The sequence below is a fragment of the Puma concolor genome, chromosome E2, assembly GCF_028749965.1.
Source record: "Puma concolor isolate L17-30 chromosome E2, mPumCon1.1.hap2, whole genome shotgun sequence".
NCBI classification, from domain to species: Eukaryota; Metazoa; Chordata; class Mammalia; order Carnivora; family Felidae; genus Puma; species Puma concolor.
In genome coordinates, this window is record NC_141681.1 from 52,389,767 (window position 1) to 52,412,797 (window position 23,031).

The window sequence follows — 23,031 nt, forward strand, 5'->3', positions numbered from 1 at the left end:
AATTCCAGGGTAATTTGGGTTTCCAAATAATTTGGGATTAATCCAGGATAATTTGGGTTTCTGCACTTGGGACCCAACGAGTGCTGTGTAATGTGCCCCCTAAAACATTCTGCAAGCCCTGCCCCAAGAGAAGGTGCACAGTGGGGCTCTCTGTGCCTGCCAGATTACACCTCTGGCTCCAAGGGCTGGCATAGGGCTTGGAGGGATAAAGAAAAGGGTCTTCCCGATTTCTCAGCACCACCACTTGCCATATGTTCTTGGGGCTTCTTGCTTCCCTCCAGGGACCCCAGGTCTCATACCAACAGGGGACCAGTGAAGGCAGTCTCACTGCCCCCGCTGGAGCAGACCATCAGCGAGCAATTTGTCAGACATGGCATGCTTGGGCAGACTGGCATCTCGGCCACAGGTAGGCTGAGCAGAAAGACATAACTGAGGGCACCTGGGTAGCTCAGTCGGGTAAGCATCTGACTTGGGCTCAGGTCATGCTCTCACGGTTCGGGAGTTCGAGCCCTGCTTCGGGCAAGACCCGCTTCTCTCTCTCTCTCTTTCTCTCTCTCTGATCCTCATGGGATTCTCTTTCTCTCTCTGCCCTTCACTCACGTGTTCCCTCCCCCCACCCCCCTCAGAAAATAGAGGGACGCCCGGGTGGCTTAGTCAGATAAATGTCCAACTTCAGCTCAGGTCATGATCTCACAGTTCGTGAGTTCGAGCCCCACGTCGGGTCTGTGATCACAGCACAGCACAGAGCCTGCTTCAGATTCTGTATCCCCTCTCTCTCTCTGCCCCTCCCCCACTCAAACATTGCCTCTTTCAAAAATACATAAACCTAAAAAAGAAAAAGAATATCACTGGTTTCACATCTCATATCTTGCCCAGATAGAAGGAGGGGCGTTCCTCCTGTGGTCTGGGACTGGCTCACCACCACGGTGTGCCCAGAGAGGAGGGGTGGGCAGGGGAGAGGAGGGGCAAGGCCTGGGGCTTGAGGAGACCGTTCTGGAAGCATCGTGGGGTGCGGCAGCCCTGAAACACACTGGGGGAGCGCTTTGAGTGTCCATGGGGGCAGTTATTGAGATATTATTAAAGTGAGCTCCTAGGGGTCCCTATGATATGATTATTAGTGGTGTCCCAGGGGCTCTCCCTGGAAGCCCAAAGCCCCGCCCGCTCAGCCTGGGTCTCATCCGGCCACCTCTGGGCATGCAGCCCTGCCTGAGCAAGGCTTCTCTTGCCCTGTCACACCCAGCTTTAGCTTCAGTTCAGACCCTGCCCTCCGGCCCTGAATATTAAACTCACCCCAGATGCAGAGTAAACCCCCCCCCCCATTAAAAGCCCGGTTCCAGGAGATTGGCCCCGGGTCAGTGAGACCCAGTTCTCTGGGTGAGATGCACCGTCCTGAATCATGAAAGGGCCCAGTGAGCTCTTTAACACAAATGCTCAGCCCCTGGCAACAGCCTAAAAGTGGTTGCCATGGAGATGGCAACAGCCACCTCAGAGAGACGGATGCCAGCACCAGGCTTGGCAGAGAGAAACTGCCAGAATGAAGAAGAAGGCGGTGCCTGTTTCACACTTGGCTGGATCTGGAGACCAGGGATCCAACCCAGGAGGGGCCAGCAGTTGGGGGGAGGGGGTGGGGGAGGGTGCTGCTCCCAGACACCTCACCCAGGCTGGTCTCACAGCCAAGCCTGCAGGGAGCCTGGTCAAACCAGCAAAGACTCATAAGCTCCCCCCCCATCCTCCAACAGCCCAAGAGAGGGAGTGTCAGAAAGGCCGCTGCATCAGCCGGCTAGAGGCAGAGGGAACCCCGAGACCCCCAGCTCTCAGCCTTGCCACATTCGCTGGAACCTGAACCCCAAGGCCTGCAGCGCTGTTCCAGGGCCGGATTTGCACAGGGCGCCCCAGCCCGAGTCCGCTGCGGGCTTCCCCCCGCCTGGTGATCTGTGCCCGTGGGCAGGAGGCACCATGGGCGCGAGGCTTTTGTGCCACTGGGGCAGGGGGCTGCGTGCGGACATGCACGGGGCCCTACTGGTCACCGGCATCCCGGAGGACCTGGAGGAGGCGGCCGTCCAAGCCGTCTTGCAGCCGGCCTTCTTGCCCACCCACCCCCGCCCCGGCACGTGCAGGCTGTGCAACACTAGGGCCAGGAGGGACCAGAAGGCCGAGGCCGCCCGGTGGAGTTTGCGGAGGCCATAAATCACGCCTCTGTGCCCAGACAGATCCCGGGCAAGGGCGGCGTCCGGAGGGTTCTGTGTCACGACCGCGCGGAGGACACAAGGGTCCTGAGGCAGATGAAAGGCCTGCTGCTGGATGAGAGGCCCTCGGAGGCAGGCCGCGGGCGCTGCAGGCCCCGGGGACACATCCCCCTCTCCTGCTTGGCTTCGGAGACCCAGGCCCAGGGCTCAGGGCCCGCCCCCAGGAAGGGCGGCTACCCCCAGGGAAGGGCCTCCGGGCTCGGCTCGCAGAAACCCAGCTGGGCCCAGAAGGGCCAGGAGAGAGAGCCAGGCGGGAGTCCGACGACTCTCTGGGGATGGTGATCCAGGAGCTAGCCCAGGACGACCTGAGCGCTCCACGCCCGCTCCAGGAGGCCGCCAAGGAGCTCAGGAAGAAGGAGTGGACCCTGCAGAGCGACGCGGGCGGAGGAGCGGGTCCCCGCGAGTTCTTGGCCCTGGTGACGGGACGGACAAAGCCAAGCAGGAGCGGGCGGAGGCAGAGCCCCGGGGGCGAGGCCCTCAGCCTCCACAGGGGAGAAGCCCGGCGCCCAGGGGGGCGCGGCCCGGCTTTAGCGGCCCTGCTGGCGGTGAGAGACACGTGGCAGCAGGAGCCCAGGGACAGCGACGCTCCCGAAAGCCAGTCACAGCGAAAGGGGGAGCCAGGAGACGAGAGGGTGGACAGTCCGAGTTTGTGGCCATGGCGGCCTGTGCGGACCCGCGGGCCCCGTGGGCCCGTGGCGGGGAGGGGAGATGCTGAAAGTCGCTTGGGTGATGGAGTCACTGGGCTGGAGCGACAAGCGAGGCCCTCCCCGCGGTCTTGCCCGTCCGGCGCCGGGACACTCGGGGAGCCCGCGGGAAGGTGGACGAGGCGGGCCGCCGGGTGGACGCCGTGGTCCTGCGGAAGGCCGCGGGCCGCGGGAGCCGCCGGGAGCGCATTTCCAGCCTGGCGGAGCCCGAGCCCCCCTCCACGGGCGCGGGGACCCGGCGGGGCTGACGAGCGACGCCAAGGAAGGCGCCTGGGAAGGAGGGAGGTGCGGGCGCGCGGGAGGCGAGCCGGGCGCGGGCTCGGAGGCGGCGCCGGAGGCCGTGGGGAGCGGGGAGTCGGGGCCCGAGGCCGGGGCGTCCAGGAGGCCGCGGGCCAAGCGGGCGCCGCCCCGTCGGGCTCGGGCAGGAGCCGGGGTGGGGGCAGGGGAGGCGGAGGCGGAGGCCGCGGCAGGGTGGGGGTGGGGTGGGGTGGGGCTGGCGTGGCTTCCGAGGGGAAGGCGGTGAACCGGGAAAAGAAGGGGCGCCGGGGCCCTTGCGGAGGCCGGCGAGGCCAGGGGTCAGCTGCTCACCCTCCCCCACCCCCGTCTCCAAGTCGGCCGCTAGTGAGAAGGGTCGTGGCGGCCAGAGACTGACACCCCCCCCCCCCAGTGCCGCTAGGGGAACCCGGAGACGCGCCGCCTCACCCCCGCATCCCGGCAACCCCCTCCCCGACGCCCTGCGACAGAGGCGGCCTCCCGGCTTCACCCTGGGACCCGCGCTCTGCTGAGCCACCCGCCGCCGGCCTCCCGAGTCCCTCTCTGTCCCTCCTTTGCAGGTGGCGGGACGATCCCCAGGGAAGAAGGAGAGAGATTCGGCCCCTCCGGAAGGCAGCAGCCCCAGGTGATGGGCCGGTGTCTCGGGCCACCCAGGTGGCACCCGGTTAGCATGGGGGGGGGTGAACGTGGGGGGACATGGGGCAGTGGGGAGGCCAGCCATGCCAGAGAGTTCCTTCTGGCTCTCCGCGAGGCCCCCAGGGTTGCGGAGACCTGCTTCTGGCCAGCGTCTGTGGGCCACTGTCCCCCCACTCCAGCCAGTCTCACGCGGGCCTGGGATCTGGGATGGAGTCCCCGCCACCCAGCTGGGCAGTGGGTTGACACCCACTCTCCCCACGTGTAGCCGAGGCCTGAAGGCTGATCCTCCCTGCTTGGGGGAGGAGATGACTCCAGAAAGAGGAATGTGAGGGGCAGAGGCGGCAGCCCCTAGGGGAGGGGAGAGGTCCTGTGGGAGAAGAGGAGAGAGGAGAGGTGGGAAGGGTGGGGGCAGGGGAGGAGGAGGAGGAAGAAAGGGAAAGAGCAGCAGCCCTGCCCCCCTCAGCCACAGCTGAGACAAGGGACCCAGCTCCTCAAGGCCAAGGCCGGCCACCTGCCACCGTCCGGGGCTGAATCTGCCACTCAGGCCTCCCAGGGATTCCCAGACATCTCAATTATTGGCCAAAATTTGCATCTCTGGGTAGATCACATAAAATCCCGATTTCTGGCTTCTGTCCGTGGCAGTGAGGGCAGCGCACTTCCAACAGGCCTGGGGTCCCCTCACCCCCCATCCCCGTTGTCCCTACAGCTGTCCCCTTCCTCGGGTCCCGTGGGCTGACCGACCCCTAGGCGCTGGCTTTGCAGCCCCGGCTTAAGAGGATGAAGGGTCCCCGTTTCTCTCTCTGAGTGAATTAAACACGGGAAGGACCCTGAGGCGGCGCCTGAGGGGGCAGGGCCAGTCCAGCCAGTGCAGGAGCCGCCCAGGGTCTTGTGTTGAGAGGACGGAATGTCCCCAGGAGGGAGCTGCAGCCCAGCCCTGATCCCCCAGGCTCTCGGCTCCGCGCTGTCCGGTCAGCACCTGCTGTCCCCGCGTAGCTGCTTCGGTGCCCGGCGGTGTCTGGGTGGGGAAGTGGACCCTCGTTCTGGGCTGGCTGCTGTTTCTCGTCCCCTCGTCCTGGGGCTGCGTGTGTGCCTGGGCCAGAGTTCCAGTCCCCAGGCGGTGACGGGCCCATCGTGCCAGGAGGGCCCTCCCTCCACGTCTCCAGGAAGGCACAGGGGCCTGGGGGTGTCCCCACGGCCGGACTGCACTGTCCTACCCCCACCTCGGGACACCAGAATGCTTCAGTTACACGGGAAGGAGTCTCCTTCAGGGCTGCAGGGACCTCCATGGGACAGTGACTGAGATCACCTGGCAGCAGTCAGGATGCCCTGGGGCTGGGGAGGAAGCCTGTCCTCCCAGGGGGCGATGGCCCTGGTCTGAGTGGCCTCTGCAGCCACCTGGGGGCGGGGCAGGAGGGCGGAGCATCTCTGAGCTCCTCTCCTGGAGCCCCTGTCCCCTGGGGCCCCTCAGGAAAGCGAATGGAGCCTTCTGGTCTGGTCTCAATGTGCTCTGGACGAAGGGGGAGGGGAGTGTCTGAGGTTGGGCCACCACCCTGGGACTGCCCTGTCACCAATCTGCAGCCTGTTCCCCCCCCCCCACACCCACCACTCCCCGCCCCGGGTCGCCTCACCCAGTACAAGCCTTGTCCACACCCAGGCTTCTCAGGCCCAGAGCAGGGACGCGTTTGTAATTTGGAGATAAGAGGGCCCCACGTTCAAGGCTGATAACCCACTTGGCCCCCTGGTCCTTGGTCTGTGCTCTAGCGGGGATTCTAGCCAGCGACCCTCTGATGGCTGGGTGCTGGCCATATGGGTTTTAAGTATTTTTGTGTCATTTCTGCCTCCAGCCGTCCTCTCTGGACGAAGGAGAGAAGGGACCGGCCGAGGAAGCGGATTGGAAATGGGCTTCCCCAGCTCCAGGCTGGACACACTGATGCAACTGAGAGCTCTGAAATTGAGTGGGTGCAGAGTGGGGAGACGCGAAACCTTTTCATTTTGTGTCCGCACCTGTATGGACCACCTACAGTCTTCTTTTCCCATCCCTCAATGACTCCTTGGGCCCAGCCCAATCACATTCGGTGGGAGAAAAGTCCCTCCAATCCTGTTTATTTTTTAAAATGAAAAAAAAAATTTTTTTGACATTCATTTAATTTTCGAGAGAGGGAGAGAGAGTGTGTGTGTGTGTGTGTGTGTGTGTGTGTGTATATGTGCAAGCGGGGAAGGGGCAGAGAGAGAGGGAGACACAGAATCCGAAGCGGGCTCCAGGCTCCGAGCCGTCAGCACAGAGCCCCATGCGGGGCTCGAACTCCCGAACCGCGAGATCGTGACCTGAGCCGAAGTCGGCCGCTCAACTGACTGAGCCTCTCCCAGGCACCCCCATCCAATTCTGTTTCAAACTCCATCCTCCTTCTGTCTCTTTCTCCAGCTGTGGTCCCAGGACTGACCCCACTGTATTCACCGTGGGTGAAGGCCATGCAGGGAGACACGTGTCTCGGATCCGTCCTATCAATGCCAAGGTTCCTCGGTGGGCTTTATGGCTTCTTCAGCCACCACCGACTCCGATTCCAAGTTCTGTTGCTACAGCGTTCATGAAGCACAGGTATGGAATCTTTGGACGTGATTAGGGATGAAGGGAAAATCATAAAACAAGGAGGATAACAGATACTCTATCCCCCTAAGTGATACTTCTCCCAAGAAATTAACAGAGTGTATTCCCTGGAACCAGGACGGGGAACCACGAAGAGTCTGTACGGGTCACCTATTGCTGGGTTGGAAATTGTCCCCAAGCCTAGCAGCGTAAAGCAACAATGTGGGTTCCTATCTCACATTTTCTGAGGGTCAGGAATCTGGGAGCTGCCTCTGGGTGCTTCTGGCTCGAGGTCTGTCCTGAACGTGCAATCAGGATGTCGGCGTGGGGCCGCTGTCATCCGAAGGCTTGTCCGGGGCCGGAGGGCGTGCTTCCCAGTTGGCTCACTCCCCGTGGCTGTTGGCTGGACAGCCAGTGCCTCTCGTCACGTAGGCCTCCCTGTGGGACTGACGCGGCAGTCGGCTTCCCCCAGGACGCGCGTTGGCAGAGGGAGAGCACGGAGGCCTCGAGGCCTTCTCATACGATGCCTCAGAAGCCACACGCAGCCATTCCTGCCTATTTCCATTTGTTGAAAGTGAGCCTCTGTGTCCAGACCTCACTCACGGGGAGTAGACGTAAGCTCCACCTCTGGAAGGGGAGAGCATCCGAGAGTGTGTGGGCAGAGTCTGAAAGCAGCACGGAGATCCTGACCATTCCTGGTTCATCTTCTGCCTGACTCATGAAAGTGAGAGCCACACATGCAGCGGGGGACACGTGGCTCCCTCAGAAGTTCCCGCGAAAGCAACGGGCTAGCTGATTTTCTCCAATTCTCCATCCCAGCGCGGGCTCCTGCATTAGGATTTGGCTTGGGGGTAAGTGGTAAAAGGTCTGTAATGGCCTCACGGGCAAATTCCTTCTTTTCTGGAAAGCACCTTCTGCCTGTGCAGGAATCTGCAGTTTCTGCCCTGTCTAGATCTAGGGAACAGTGAGACAGGCAGTGAAATTACAGCGGAGAATCAGTACAGGGCAAAAAAGGAAGCCCAGTGCACCATTAAAGAGATTTTCTGGGACGAGTCACAGAATCTTCAGCATATAGTGGCTCACACACAGGCAAGAAAGTCAAGCAGTGGAAGTTGCTGGGGTTTGAATTAGCAGCCCAACAATGTCAGTTTCAGAGTCTGTGATTCTCCTGGGCTCTCCTCACAGGAGGAGAGTCACAAGATAGCTGCAGCAGCTCCAGACATCACATCACACACCGTGTTCAAAGACAGGAAGCAGGGGACCGCAGAAAGCAGGACATTTCTCTTCGTTAAGGGTGGGAACACCTTCTCCCAGAATTCCTCAGCAGCCTCCTTTTATATACCTTTGGCCAGTACTGAGTCGCTTGACTACCCCCTGACCAGGGTGAGGCTGATTAAGGTCAAAAAAGCTCACTCTTTCTTTCTTTCTTTCTTTCTTTCTTTCTTTCTTTCTTTCTTTCTTTCTTTCTTTCTCTCCTTTCCTTCTTTCTTTCTTTCTCTCCTTCTTTCCTTCTTTCTTTCCTTCTTCCCTTCTTTCTTTCTCTCCTTCTTTCCTTCTTTCTTTCTTTCAATGTTTATTTTTTAGAGAGAGAGAGAGAGAATGCGCACAAGTGGGGAGGAACAGCGAGAGAGGAAGACCGAGGATCCAAAGTGGGCTCTGTGCTGACAGTGCAGAGGCCAAAGTAGGGCTCAACCTCACAAACAGGGAGATCGTGACCTGAGCTAAAGTCAGACGCTTAACCGACTGAGCCACCCAGGCACCCCCAAAGAAGTTCTGTCTTCTACTTGAACAAAATCTAGAGGTGCCTAGAGTCCCTGTTCGGCCCACTTCTCTCCCTCACATCAGCTGCCTGGTCTCTCTATGGATATTTGAGTTTGGGAGCCCTGCTCGAGTGTGAGCACGGGTCAGCTAGGGATGTTTGGTTACAAATCAGAGAAAACCAAACTGATAGCAGGCATAAAGATGTAAAGATATTTCTTAGTTTCTTAATTACAGCTTTGGAGGAAAGAGGCTTCTGGGTTTAGTTAGCAGGTCAAGTATGCTATTGAGAACCCAGAATTGTTCTATTCCTCCAATTGTTGCTCTTTGCCTTCCAGTTTATTGCCTCATGGTCACAACATGGCTGCTGAGCTCCGGACATCACCTTCTCCCACAACAGGGAAAAAAATGGATAGGTGGGGTGGTGACAGCCCTCTCCTATCCTGCTTCTCCTCTTTTATCCAGTCACAAACCTATTTCCCAAAAGCGGCCAGCACACTCATTGGCCAGAACTGGGTCACTGCCTACCTGCCCCTACAAAGGAGTCTAGGAAACAGGAGAGCTGGCTTTTTTCACCACTTTGGTATGAGGTGGTAAATGGGAGAGGAGTTGTTAGTGGCTGTTAGATCAGCCAATCAACACTATTGGTGGCGGACATGACCTCATGCCCACTGCAAGAATAATTTTTAAACATTGAGAGAGAAAGAGAGAGAGAGATGGAGATATTCTTTCTCTCCCACAGTGGCGGTGGGAGAGATACTATTTCGCATCATAAAATCCATCTACAGAATCAGCTTCCGGGGGGGGGGGGGGAAGAATCGGCTTCAAGAAGGTGACAGATTGAAACCATTCCCCAAGCATCTATCTGGTTTTCCTGTACAGCCAGTAGCCGCCGTTACCAACCTCGCCGGTTCCCTTGTTCACTTAAGCCTGTCCTTGGAAAGAATTTGAACAAGAGCCTGGGAGAGTCTCTTAGAAATTGTTGCAATAGCCGAAGAAAAACGGCCCCCCAAGGCAGCCTACGTTTCTGGTTGGCCGGCTCCCTTGGCTGTTTGTTGCCATGGTGACGACGAGGTTAACCGGCCTCTATTTTTTTAAAGACTAAATCATCGTGGGTCTTCTCCGTCACATCAGGAAAGGATCACTTCCCTTCCACGAGCACGTTGAAATAAGAGCCCAAGGCTCTTCTAGATTTGTTGTTTCTGGACCCCAAAATAGCCACCCTTCCTCTGATCGTTCCTTCCATCAGAAGCGAAGTTTCTACGGAACAGTGTTTCTCCCACTCATCCTGATGTGTCCAATGTCAAGGGCGTTCATGTAGGAGGGACGGAGCTGAGGACTTGGCTGGGGTGCCCGGTGGCTGGGCTGGTGAAGCGTCCGACTTCGGCTCGGGTCGTGATCTCGCGGTCCGTGGGTTCGAGGCCCGCGTCGGGCTCTGTGCTGACGGCTCGGAGCCTGGAGCCTGCTTCAGATTCTGTGTCTCCCTCTCTCTCTCTCTGATCTTCTCCCATTCATGCTCTGTCTCTCTCTGTCTCAAAAATGAATAAACGTTTAAAAAAATTAAAAAAATATATATATATTTTCTAGGGGCACCTGGGTGGCTCAGTCAGTTAAGCATCCCACTTCAGCTCAGGTCACAATCTCACAGCTCATAAGTTCGAGCCCCGCGTGGGGCTCTGTGCTGACGGCTCGGAGCCTGGAGCCTGCTTCCGATTCTGTGTCTCCCTCTCTCTCTGCCCCTCCCCCATTCATGCTCTGTCTCTCTCTGTCCCAAAAATAAATAAACGTTGAAAAAAAAAATTTTTTTTAAAGGCTGCTGTCATCTCGAGGCGGAAGACTGCTTCCAAGCTCACTCACCTGGCCGTGGGCAGGCGTCAGGGGCTCGCAGGCTGTTGGGGACAGACATGAGTCCCCGCCCCTGGGCCTGTCCATCCAGCAGCTCCCAATATGGCAGCCAGGCCCCGCAAGACAGAGAGTGTGGCCAGGACAGAAGTCAGTCTTTTTGTAACCTAATCCCTGAAGGGGCATCCTGTCCCTTTCACCATTTATTTGTTAGAAGCCTGTCACCAGGTCCAGCCTACACTCACAGGGGCATAGACCCCAGGATCGTGCGAATACCAGGAGGCCATGCTAGAGGTCGCCTCTCCTAAGGAGACAGGCTAAGGTGATAATCAATGTGACCAGGGCTCCATCTGGTGGGAAGGGATGGCGAATGGCAGGGGACGTGACAAGACGGGAAGTTTTATTTCTTTTTTTTAAATTTTTTTTTCAACGTTTATTTATTTTGGGGACAGAGAGAGACAGAGCATGAACGGGGGAGGGGCAGAGAGAGAGGGAGACACAGAATCGGAAACAGGCTCCAGGCTCCGAGCCATCAGCCCAGAGCCTGACGCGGGGCTCGAACTCACAGACCGCGAGATCATGACCTGGCTGAAGTCGGACGCTTAACCGACTGCGCCACCCAGGCGCCCCTGGGAAGTTTTATTTCTAACAAATTTTTTTTGAGAGAGAGAGAGAGAGAGCATGCACACAGGAGCAGTGGCAGGGAGGGAGGGAGAGAGAATCCCAAGCAGGCGCCACGCTCAGCGCGGAACCCGACCGGGGGCTCGATCTCACCGCCGCAAGATCGTGACCCGAGCTGAAATCGGGAAGTTGGGCGCTTGACCGACTGAGCCACCCAGGTGCCCCATAACAATTTTAACTTCGTAGTTGCGTTGCCAGAAAAAACACAGGATGACTAGTTAAGTTTGAATTTTGAAAAACAAAAAATTTTTTTGGTATAAAGTATAAGTATATCCCATGCAACACTTGGGATATACTTATACTAAAAATAATGCATTGAGCATCCAGGGAGGGGGCATCCAGGAGGCCTTTGGCCACCCAAGGCTAGAGCTCAGAGAGAGGGCTGTATGGTTCGCAGAATCCTGACCCCCGAGAAATAGCTACATCCTAATCCCCGGGATCCATGAATGTTACTCTCCATGGCAAAAAAGGAATGTGTGGCTATGTTTAAATTAAGGTTGTGGGGGCGCCTGGGTGGCTCAGTGGGTTAAGCATCCAACTCTTGATCTCAGCTCAGGTCTTGATCTCAGGATGAGATAAGATAAGATAAGATAAGATGAGATAGGAGGCGCCTGGGTGGCTCAGTGGGTTAAGCATCCGACTTTGGCTCAGGTCATGCTGTCACTGTTTGTGAGTTCGAGCTCCACGTCAGACTCTGTGCTGACAGCCGAGAGTCTGGACGGCCTGCTTCAGATTCTGTGTCTCCCTCTCTCTCTGCCCCTCCCCTGCCCGCACTCTGTCTCTCTATCTCTCTCACAAAAATTAACATTAAAAATTTTTAAATAAAAAGATAAGATCGGTAAAAGTTGTGGAGACGGGGAGAATCTTCTGGATTATCTGGGGTGGGTGGGTCCACTTGCAACACAACGGGAGCCACGCGCCAGGGACCGCCAAGGCCACCCCCAGAAGCTGGAAGAGGCAAGAAAGGGCTCAGTTTTGAACCTGTAGCCTCCAGAACCATGAGACAATACCCTTCTGTTGTCTCAGGCCACCCTGTTTGGGACGCTCGGTTACAGCGGTGCTAGAAAACTAATACAAGGGAAGAGGGGTGCAAGGTGGGGGGTAAGGAGGGAAGCAGAGGTGGGACAGGAGAGGAAGATGCTTCCCTGCAGGTGGAGGGACCGCCGGCCCAGGAAGGCAGGCGCGCCTCTGGAGGCTGGAAGAGATCGGGAGGTGCGTTCTCCCCTGGGGCCTCCAGAAGGAACACGGCCAGGCCAACAGCTAAAATAAACCCCCTGTGACCCGCGTCAGGCTTCTGTGCCCCAGAAGGGTAAGAGAATTCATACATGTTGTTTTAAGCTGCTCGGTGTGGGGTGATTCGTCACAGCAGCCCCAGGAAATCAACGCAGCGGGCTGAGGGCAAAGGTGCAGGTGGGGAGGGGAAGGAGGAGAGAGAAAAGCATGGGATTAGCAGCGTCAGGGCCTGGCCTCGGGCAGGGCAGCCGCGAGAGGGGCACAGACCATGGAAGAGGAGACCCCAGGGAGGCAGACAGGAAGCCATCAGAGAGAGAGCAGAGGAACTAAGGACAAAAGTCAGAGGCTGACACCTGTCACTCATGAGGCAGCATGGAGTTCCATGGCTCAGGGAAGGTCCCGATGTCCCCCTCTGTGCTGATGGCTTCCTGTGTGGCTCTCCTGCCCAGCCCCGTCACCAGAGCCCAGGTTCCATCCGGCCTTGGCTGTAATTACGTGCAACCCATAGGTTGCACGTTCCAAAGGTATAAACGGGAGACTGGCATGGAGTGACTGGGGACACGGCGTCTCCCAGTGATGTGTGATACATGTGCTGGTTCGACTGGGGAAACATAAAACCCATGAGAGCAAGAACTGGCCTGTGTCGCTCACCTCTGGGTCCCCGGGGCCTGGAACCGCGAGTCTCAACTGGGCGCTGACGCTGAGAGACATTTGGCAATGAGAATTTCCTGGGTGTCACAGCTGGGTTCAAGGGCAGGGTTACCGTCATCTAGTGGGTAGAGGCCAGGGATGATGCTTAGGGTCCACACGCACGCAAAAGAATAATCCTGGTCTATGCTGGGCAGAACAAGAGACCCCGCAGATGTCCGAGTCCTATTCCTCGGAACCTATGAATGCAAGCTGTTAACTCAAGTTCCCTAAAAATACGGAAGTTATCCTGGGTTACCCAAGTGTGGCCAGTGTAAGGGCCCTTAACAGTGGAGGTGGGGGGCGCCTGGGTGGCACAGTCGGTTAAGCATCCGACTTCAGCCAGGTCACGATCTCGCGGTCCGTGAGTTCGAGCCCCGCGTCAGGCTCTGGGCTGATGGCTCAGAGCCTGGAGCCTGTTTCCGATTCTGTGTCTCCCTCTCTCTCTGCCCCTCCCCCGTTCATGCTCTGTCTCTCTCTGTCCCAAAAATAAATAAATGTTGAAAAAAAAATTAAAAAAAAAAACAAAAAAAAAAAACAGTGGAGGTGGGACAGGAAGGGAGAACCTGACGAGCGGCCGCATGGGAAAGGCCTGTCCTGCAGCTTTGGGGGTCGCAGAAAGGGGCCACGGGCCAAGGAAAGCATGTGGCTTCTAGAAACTGGAAAAGACAAGGAGAGAGAGAACAGATTCTCCGCTAAAGCCCTGCCGACATCTTGATCTTAGCTTGTGAAGGTCCATCTTGCACTTCTGATCTTTAACACTGAAACAGGGGCGCCTGGGTGGCTCTGTCGGTTAAGCGCCCGACTTCAGCTCAGGTGATGGTCTCACGGCTCGTGAGTTTGAGCCCTGCGTCGGGCTCTGTGCTGATGGCTCAGAGCCTGGCGCCTGCTTCCGATTCTGTGTCTCCCTCTCTCTCTGCCCCTCCCCAACTTGCACTCTGTCTCTCAAAAATAAATAAACATTAGGGAGAATTTTAAACATTCTTAAAGGCATGAATGATTGAAAGCTGGATCTGTACAGATGATTTCATTTTCGTGACTAAATAGTGTCTCCTGGCTGGCTTCTTAGCCAACGGCCAGCCAATAAGGGGTGTCTTTACCCATAAGCATCTCTGTTCATCCCAGCTGGCATTTCATCTTTGACCTGAGGCCGAGGAGACCACAAAACTTGGCTCACATGTTTGCTACAGGGAGGTGTGTTTAATTACTGAGTGGTTTTGACAGGAGCTAGAACTCATTCCTCAAGCTTGTAAAATTTAACCCCGATGATATCATCACTAATCCAGTTATAATTGACTTGTCTTGGGGCGCCTGCGTGGCTCAGTAGATTAAATGTCCAACTCTTGATCTTGGCCGGGGTCCTGATCTCCGCATTGAGAGTTCAAGCCCCACGTTGGGCTCCACACACAGTGGAATAACAGGGGTGCCTGGGGGGCTCACTCAGGTTAGGCGTCTGACTCTTGATTTTGGCTCAAGTCATGATCTCATGGTTGGTGGGATCGAGTCCCAAGTCAGGCTCTGTGATGATAGTGGAACCTGTTTGGGATTCTCTCTCTCCCACTCTCTCTGCCCCTCCCCTGCTCATGCGTGCTCTCTCTTTCTCTCTCAAAATAAATAAACTTAAAATAATAATAATTAATTCGCCTTGAGCACAAATGACAGAGAAGCTTCTGGAGTTACACAAAGCACCCGTGTGCTATGTCCCCTCTCGTCAGTTTATGTAAGGAAACACAAACTTACGTTAAAGCAATTGCAGTTTCGTTGTCGAGCTTTATTGAGATAGGACTCATATACCATAAAACCCACCCTTTGAACATCTACTTACTCAATGGTTTGGGGTATATTTACCAACTTGTGCAACCATCACAATCAATTTTAGAACATTTTCATCAGCATGTTCTTTTTTTTTTAATGTTTACTTATTTTTGAGAGACAGAAAGAGAGAGACAGAGTCCGCGCAGGGGAGGGGCAGAGAGAGAGAGGGAGACCCAGAATCCGAAGCAGGCGCCAGGCTCTGAGCCATCAGCACAGAGCCCGATGCAGGGCTCGAACTCATGAGCCGTGAGATCGTGGCCTGAGCGAAAATCAGGCGCTTAACCGACTAAGCCACCCAGGCGTCCCTCTAATTTTTTTTTTTTTTAATTTCAAAATTGGGAGATGCCCCTAAAACAGGAAGACCTGCAACCTCACAGGTGCAAGGACTGAACTGGAGCATCCGTAAAGGGGACACGGTGTCACCGTTAGAGCAAAATTGTTCCAGCGGCTCCTGGCCTCTGGAACTCACGCCTCCTTCTTGGTCTCCCCACCATCCTTGTCTCGCTCTTGCTCTGCTGGCCTCTCCGACGCTGTTGTCATAAATCCCCGGCATTCAATTCCTTCGGTTGGAAATACCTAGGGTGGCTTCTGTTACATCGCCCTCAGCTTCTATGTGAGAATCTCTGTTCTGGGCCGAGCCCAGCTGGAAAAGGAGCGAGAGGAAGGGTGGTTGTTACACCTGCCACAACCAAGGAAGGATTCCAGGAAAACAGAACGTTTTCTCGACCCTGCCCGCTCAGGCTGATCTGGGGCATGGCCTTGTTCCGGGGCATGTAAAGGACGGCGGTGGACGAGAGAGGCGTGTTACCCCAAAGGCTGCTGAGCCTCTGGGCAGAAAAGGGCACTCGGTGTATTAGTCTGTTCAGGCTTCATTAATAAAATGCCACAGGCTGGGGGAGCTTTTATTTATTTTCTGGAGGCCGGGAAGTCCAAGATCAAAGTGCTAGCTGATTTGATTCCTGGTGAAGCCCCGCTTCTTGGCTTGCAGACGGCTGCCTTCTTGTCGTGTGCTCGTATGGCAGAGAGAGAGAGAGAGAGAGGAAGAGAGAAAGCCCTGGGATCTCTTTCTCTTCTTATAAGGACACCAATCCCATCCTGGGGTCCCTGCCCGCATGACCTCATTGAAAGCGAATTACCTCCCAAAGGCCCCACCTCCAAATACCATGATGTTGGGAGTTAGGGTTTCAACATATGAATCTGGGAGGGGTTGGCTGTGGAGGTGGGACACAGCGGGTAGAAAGTGATAATAATGGTAATTCCTATTTTTCAGCGTATCAGACGGTTAATATATATGATCTCACCGATCGTGATCCCGAAAGGTGTGTCACGTGTCCCTTGCTCTGTGACCAACCCTCCCAAGACTAAGTGCTTCAAAATGGCAGCAGCCAGGGGCACCTGGGTGGCTCAGTCGGTTAAGCAACCAACTCTTGACTTTGGTTCAGGTCATGATCTCAAGGTTCATGAGTTCAGGGCCCGTGTGGGGCTCCGTGCTGTCAGTGTGAACTCCGGCTTGGGATTCTCTCTCTCTCCCCCTCCCCTGCCCTCTCTCTTTGTCTTAAATATAAATTAATAAAATTGGAAAGACATTTTTCATGTTTCTTTATTTTTGAGAGAGACAGAGTGTGGGTGGGGGAGGGGCAGAGAGAGAGGGGGGGACACGGAATCCGACGCAGGCTCCAGGCTCTGAGCCGTCAGCACAGAGTCCCATGCGGGGCTCGAACCCGCAGAACCTTGAGATCATGACCCGAGCTGAAGTGTGGCGCTTAACCGACCGAGCCACCCAGGGGCCCGGATTAAAAGGTCTTTTTAATAAAAAGATCATTTTTTTTTTAAATGTAAACGAAGAGGTGAGGAGGTTCTCTCCTCCCTGCAGGTACACACAGATACCCTTTTGCATAACCAAGCCCATCGAAAAAAATCTGCCCCCTAAGGTGACGAACTGTGACCATTCCCAGGAACACCCATCTCTTCTGGTGCCGTCCCCAGGCTTGCGTTCCTGGTCTGTTTCTTTAAGACTGTCCTTGGAAGGATCGTGTGAACAAGAGAGTGTTGTGAGAGTCGCCTAGAAATTGTCGCTCTCTCTTGAGAAAAATAACCTCCCGGAGAAGACTGTGATTCCGATTGGTCGTCGTCTTTGATCATTTGTTGCCATGGTGATAACATCATCTTTCTATTATTAAAAGGAGTAACTGCGCGCAGGGTTTGCCTCCTCCCTCTCTCAATCAGAAGAAGATCGTTCCACGTTTCTCCCACCAACACAAGGGGAATAAAAGCCTGTGGTTCTGCTCGATTTCTTGTTTTTAACGAAAGCGTGGAGAGTCCTGTGCCCTTCAAATAAAGACACCCAAGCCCTCAGTCCCGAGAACAGCCGGATCTGCACCCAAGGGGCAATGAGCTGTGGTCTTAACGTCACCAGAGCGCCCACTGGTGGGAGATGAGAGAACAAGAAGAAGGTTCCTAATGGCTCTAGAGAGAGACTACCCAGTACCAACTGGGCTTGTCAACAAGAGGCTCTCAACATCCAGCTGTCCACCAGTCACGGTAAATCATGACTAATAGTTAATGAGCTCTTACTCTGGCCCATGTTCTTGGCCAGGCACTTTAGGTGTATAATCTCACCAAATCCTCTGAACAAACTTAAGGAGAAATATATTTTAATTTTTTAAACGTGCATTTATTTTTGAGAGAGAGACAGAGACAAGCAGGGGAGAGGCAGAGAGAGAGAGAGAGAGAGAGAGAGACAGAATCTGGAGCGGGCCCCAGGCTCTGGGCTGTCAGCACAGAGCCCGACGCAGGGCTCGAACCCCTGAACTGTGAGATCACGACCTGAGCCAAAGTTGGGCGCTCAACTGACTGAGCCACCCAGGCATGCCCCAGAATCCACCTCTAAATGCCAGAGAGACAAGGCTCTAGAAGAGGATGTGGGATGTGGACATTGTTGTGACCATCTTTGGAAAATAAAATCTACCACACTTTTAAAGATAGCCTTGGTTGGTGGCTCCTGATGGACACAGTCAGTGAGTGGAGTGTGTGACTCTTGATCTCAGGGTTGTAGGTTCGAGCCCCACGTTCGGTGTAGAGGTTACGTAACAATAAAATGTTAGAGGTGCCTGGGTGGGTCAGTCGGTTAAGCATCTGACTCTTGATTTCGGCTCAGGTCATGATCTCATGGTTCATGGGTTCGAGCCCCACGTCAGGTTCTGTGCTGACAGCTCAGAGCCCTGAGCCTGCTTTGGATTCTGTGTCTCCCTCTCTCTCTGCCCCTCCCCTGCTCATGCTCCGTCTCTGTCTCTCAAAAAAATAAATACATGTTAAAAAAAATTCTTTTTAAATAATACGATATATGGGGCACCTGCGTGGCTCAGTCGGTTAAGCGTCAGACCTCTGCTCAGGTGACGATCTCACAGTTTGCGAGTTCGAGCCCCGTGTCGGGCTCTGTGCTGACAGCTCGGAGCCTTGGGGCCTGCTCCGGATTCCGTGTCTCCCCCTCTGTCTGCCCCTCCCCTGCTCGTGCTCTCTCTCGCTGTCTCTCAAAAATAAATAAGCATTAAAAATAAATCAATGAACACGAAAAACTTTTTAAATAAATAAAATCTCAACAAGATAAAAATAAATAAAGGCAGTGTTGGGTATAGTGAAACCTCTCACTCAGTCTCTCCTTACCCGCTTTCTGGGAGGAAAGATGGGAGGCTGAATATCCTGCGTTGCCTTGACCTTGGAGCTCTAAGAATACAAGAATCTAAGAATTGTTTTGGGGACAGGAAGTGTCGTTGGTGAGAGCTTATCTCTTCGGGGAGGGTCCTTGGGCTGCACCCGCTTTTTATTGGGTGGCTTACCACAGACCTCTGGATCACGCAGTGGATAGTTCTGGAGACCAAGTAACATCAGCCTGAGATCCCAGCCTCTGGGGCCAAAGCCTTTGGATCCCAGCCTTTGGGGTCAGGTGAAGCCAGCTGGGCCAGACGTGGACCAGAGCAGGATTGGTATTGCCCGAGGCGGCCTGGGGCCCCGCTGTGGCTGGCGTCTATTTCTATCAGCGCCAGAGTCGCTCCCTGCCCCTGTGGGCACACGGGCTGCCACAACTGGGTCACCCAGGCTCACGGTCCCTGTCCCCATCAGAACTGCCCACAAGCTGGAGCTGGCGCAGTGCGAACGGATGAAACGACGTGCGACCCAGAACAGCACACGCCCCAAGGTGGAACCCGCCATGAGCTCACGGAGTCCAAAGCCAGGCGCTCCAGAGAGCTGGTGTCTGGGACAGCCTTTCTAGAAAGGAATGGCAGGGAGCAGAAATCTAGGCAAATGGTCTCATGCGCTGCAGTCTGATGGTCGCAGACGTGCAGGGGGACCCTGGAGACATCTTTGGTGAATGTAGCCTCTGCCAGTGGCGTCATGACGGGATTGAGATTAGGTTGTCCTACGTTTCTGGGTGAGAAAGATATGGTGAGGGTTACAATTTACTTAAAGACAGAAAGGCGCTAATGACGGCCTTGACTTTGAAGAGCTCTCTACATCTGAGCGCCCTGGGGCTCACACTGGATGTTCTGGGGTAGCAATCTGTGCGAAAAACGAAGTCATCTAAAGTTGGGAGCTGGATGGGGCGCCTGGGTGGTTCAGTCCGTTAAGCGTTTGACTTTGGCTCAGGTCACGATCTCACGGTTTGTGAGTTCAAGTCCCGAGTTGGGCTCTGACAGCTCAGAGCCTGGGACCTGCTTCGGATTCTGTGTCTCCCTCTCTCTCCGCCCCTCCCCTGCTTGCACTCTGTCTCTCTGTCTCCCAAAAAGAAATAAATATTTAAAAAAAAATTTAGGGACGCCTGGGTGGCTCAGTCGGTTAAGCGTCCGACTTCAGCTCGGGTCACAATCTCGCGGTCCGTGAGTTCGAGCCCCGCGTCGGGCTCTGGGCGGATGGCTCAGAGCCTGGAGCCTGTTTCCGATTCTGTGTCTCCCTCTCTCTCTGCCCCTCCCCCACTCATGCTCTGTCTCTCTCTGTCTCAAAAATAAATAAACGTTAAAAAAAATTTTTTTTTTAATTTTAAGTTAGTCGCTAGAGGTTTGGTGAGAACTGATATTTAGACCGTATTGGAGTATCTCCCCACAAATTGCTCATTAATTACAAAAGGAGAAAAGAGTAACTTTACAGTGACAAACCTCACCATCGCCAGTAACAGGACAAACCGGACATCATCTGCCTCCTGATAAGACACACCAAGGACAAAGAGTTATTTCTATGATAATCATTCTTTTAATGTATAACCTGAATCTAGTCATGAGAAAATGTCAGACAAACCCAAACTGATGGACATTCTATAAAGTAACTGACATAAAATTTTCAAAAATGTCAATTTCTTTAAAAAAAAAAACACAAAGAAAGATCGAGGAACTGTTCCAAACTAAAGCAATATGACCGTTAGCTGGAATATGTGATCCTGGCTGGAGAAAGAAAGAAAGAAAGAAAGAAAGAAAGAAAGAAAGAAAGAGGAAGGAAGGAAGAGAGGAAGGAAGGAAGGAAGGAAGGAAGGAAGGAAGGAAGGAAGGAAGGGAGAAAGAAAGAAAAGAAAGAAAGAAAGAGAAAGGAAGGAAGGAAGGGGGAGGGAGGAAGGGAGGGAGGGAGGGGAAAGGTTTTTTGTTTTTGTGTTTTTTTGTGGGTTTTTTGGTTTGTTTTGTTTTTGTTTTTGTTTTTGCTATAAGGACGGATTGAGACAATCGGTAAACTTTGAATAGGCCTGATAATTGTTATCAGTGTAAGATTTTCTGATTTTGATTATTGTACTGTGGTTTTGTAGGTGAATGTCTTTGTTCTTAGGAAATTCACATTTAAGTGTCTAGAGGTAAAGCAGCATGAGGTCTGACACTTATTCTCAAATGATTCAGAAAACGTTCCATGTGGGGCAGCCGGGTGGCTTAATCGTCCGACTTCGGCTCAGGTCACGATCTCGAGGTCCATGAGTTCGAGCCCCGCATCGGGCTCTGTGCTGACAGCTCAGAGCCCGGAGCCTGTTTCAGATTCTGTGTCTCCCTCTCTCTCTGCCCCTCCCCTGCTCATCCTCTGTCTCTCTCTGTCTCAAAAATAAATAAAAACATTAATTTTTGGGGGGGTTTTTAAGAAGGAACTGCCCCATTAGACACTGCCACATTAGTAAGGTTTACACACTTTCACGGTGTTAAAGCCACTGAGATTTGGGGGACTTATTTCTTAGAATAGCTCACATCGCTTACTGTAACAGGTGCATCTTCTTAGTGACAACAGTGAGCGCCCTTCTTCCTCATTTTCTCCTTTCTGCCAGCGGGGAAGCCATGAGAGCCATAGCAGCCATTTGGATGCAGACAGGGAAGCCACACGTGCGGGACGGCAGGGCCAAGCCACCAGCCCCGGATGACGTCAGTAGCCATGCTAGAGATGGGCGAGCTTCTGGAAATGACTAGAAGGCATTACAGAAGAAAGCTGAGGTTTGATTGAGGACACTGCTTTGGGAGAAAGAATAGAAATGTGCAAAGAAGGGGATTAAGTTTCCACGTGATGGACAACTTAACTCTCCTCTTTTGCCCCCAGGATGTTCAAAGAAAAGATCTAGACGTTTCCACGTGGCAAGACTTTCCCCCACCACACCCCTCTCTCTTGCTAAGCCAACCTCAGTTTTGTCCAGGTGCTAAGTAACAATGTGCTCCAGGGAGGTGAGCCTTGCCCCAAAAGGCGAACCGGGATTGGCCTGAGCCTTGTTCCTGTTTGCTAGTGATTGGTTGAGGGGTGATCATGTGACCCACTAGAGGCCAGTGAAATTTGAAGGGATTTGGGGCGAGGTTTAACTTCTCTGATAAAAAGAAACAGAGGAGCCCTGCTCCTTTTCATCCTGACTTGGATTACTGCCTTGGGAAGTCATGTCTGGAGCTATGGCAGCCACCTTGCAACCATAAAGCAAAGAGCCTGAAAATAGAGAATATTGAGGATGGCAGACAAGAAGCAGAAAAAGAGTCTGAGGCCTTGGTTACATCATTGAACTACTGAACCAGTCCTGGGCTGACCCTGCCTCCTGACCTTCTATTATGTGAGATACTTTGTTGTTGTTGTTGTTCAATGTTGTCGTTTTATTTGCTATTATTCATCAGAAATCTCTATTTCCTCAAGTCGGAATACTATAAAAATCCATTGGTCTTGATGAGAAAATGTGAATTATCTCTCAATATATAGGAGACAGTATTTCAGATGTTTCCAGAAACCTCCTAGTTTCATTTTTCCTCCCCTTGTTGGATAAATATATTAAGCTTAATAAAACAGTATTTAAAAAAGAATACAATTGGGGCGCCTGGGTGGCTCAGTTGGTTAAGCGTCCGACTTCAGCTCAGGTCACGATCTCACGGTCCGTGAGTTCGAGCCCCGAGTCGGGCTCTGGGCTGATGGCTCAGAGCCTGGAGCCTGCTTCCAATTCTGTGTCTCCCTCTCTCTCTGCTCCTCCCCCGTTCATGCTCTGTCTCTCTCTGTCTCCAAAATAAATAAACGTTAAAAAAAATTAAAAAAAATAAAAATAAAAAATAAAAAAGAATACAATAAAATGAAGCCAGTGTGTATCATTCAGGAAGAAAATTATGTGAATACAGTAGCTTGGTAACGTCTTAGAAAATATTTGGATGTTACATTTTTTTTTCCTTTTTCCCTTTATTTGTTTTTTTTAATTTACATCCAAGTTAGTTAATATACAGTGCAACAAGGATTTCAGGAGTAGATTCCTAAATGCCCCTTACCCATTTAGCCCATCCTCCCTCCCACACCCCCTCCAATAACCCTCTGTTCTCCATATTTATGAGTCTGTTATGTCTGGTCCACCTCCCTGTTTTTATATTATTTTTGTTTCCCCTCCCTTATGTTCATCTGTTTTGTCTCTTAAAGTCCTCATATGAGTGAAGTCCTAGGATATGTGTCTTTCTCTGACTGACTAATTTCACTTAGCATAATACCCTCCAGTTCCATCCATGTAGTTGCAAATGGCAAGATTTCATTCTTTTTGACTGCCGAGTAATACTCCATTGTGTGTGTGTGTGCGTGTGTGTGTGTGTGTGTATAAATAAATATATATATATATATATATATATATACACCACATCTTTTTTTTTTTTTTAACGTTTATTTATTTTTGGGACAGAGGGAGACAGAGCATGAACGGGGGAGGGGCAGAGAGAGAGGGAGACACAGAATCGGAAACAGGCTCCAGGCTCCGAGCCATCAGCCCAGAGCCCGACGCGGGGCTCGAACTCACGGACCGCGAGATCGTGACCTGGCTGAAGTCGGACGCTTAACCGACTGCGCCACCCAGGCGCCCCCACCACATCTTCTTTATCCCTTCATCCATCGATGGACATTTGGGCTCGGGCTCTTTCCATACTTTGGCTATTGTCAACAGTGCTGCTATAAAGATGGGGATGCGTGTGTCCCTTCGAAACAGCATCCCTGTATCCCTTGGGTAAATGCCTAGTAGTGCAATGGCTGGGTCCTAGGGTAGTTCTATTTTTAATTTTTTAAGGAACCTCCATACTGTTTTCCAGAGTGGCTGCACCAGTTTGCATTTCCAGTGAGATAC

General features: G+C 53.4%; 1 protein-coding gene and 1 long non-coding RNA gene across 3 annotated transcripts; both read left to right on the plus strand.

The window, feature by feature from the left end:
- Window positions 1–2,004: 2,004 nt before the first annotated feature.
- Window positions 2,005–3,198, plus strand: LOC112850748 (paraneoplastic antigen-like protein 8B). The gene is given in 6 exon segments (XM_086688651.1): window positions 2,005–2,161; window positions 2,164–2,415; window positions 2,457–2,888; window positions 2,891–2,940; window positions 2,943–3,016; window positions 3,018–3,198. Coding segments are annotated over 6 exon segments (1,146 nt in total).
- Window positions 3,199–6,305: 3,107 nt separating this feature from the next.
- LOC147573684 (uncharacterized) lies at window positions 6,306–8,999 on the plus strand. 2 transcript variants are annotated; one of them, XR_015244969.1, is made up of 3 exons: window positions 6,306–6,455; window positions 7,019–7,294; window positions 8,540–8,999. It is a non-coding gene; the product is annotated as an uncharacterized LOC147573684 (long non-coding RNA). The 2 variants fall into 2 exon arrangements; XR_015244968.1 differs by having other exon boundaries at window positions 7,036–7,294.
- The last annotated feature ends 14,032 nt before the right edge of the window (window positions 9,000–23,031 follow it).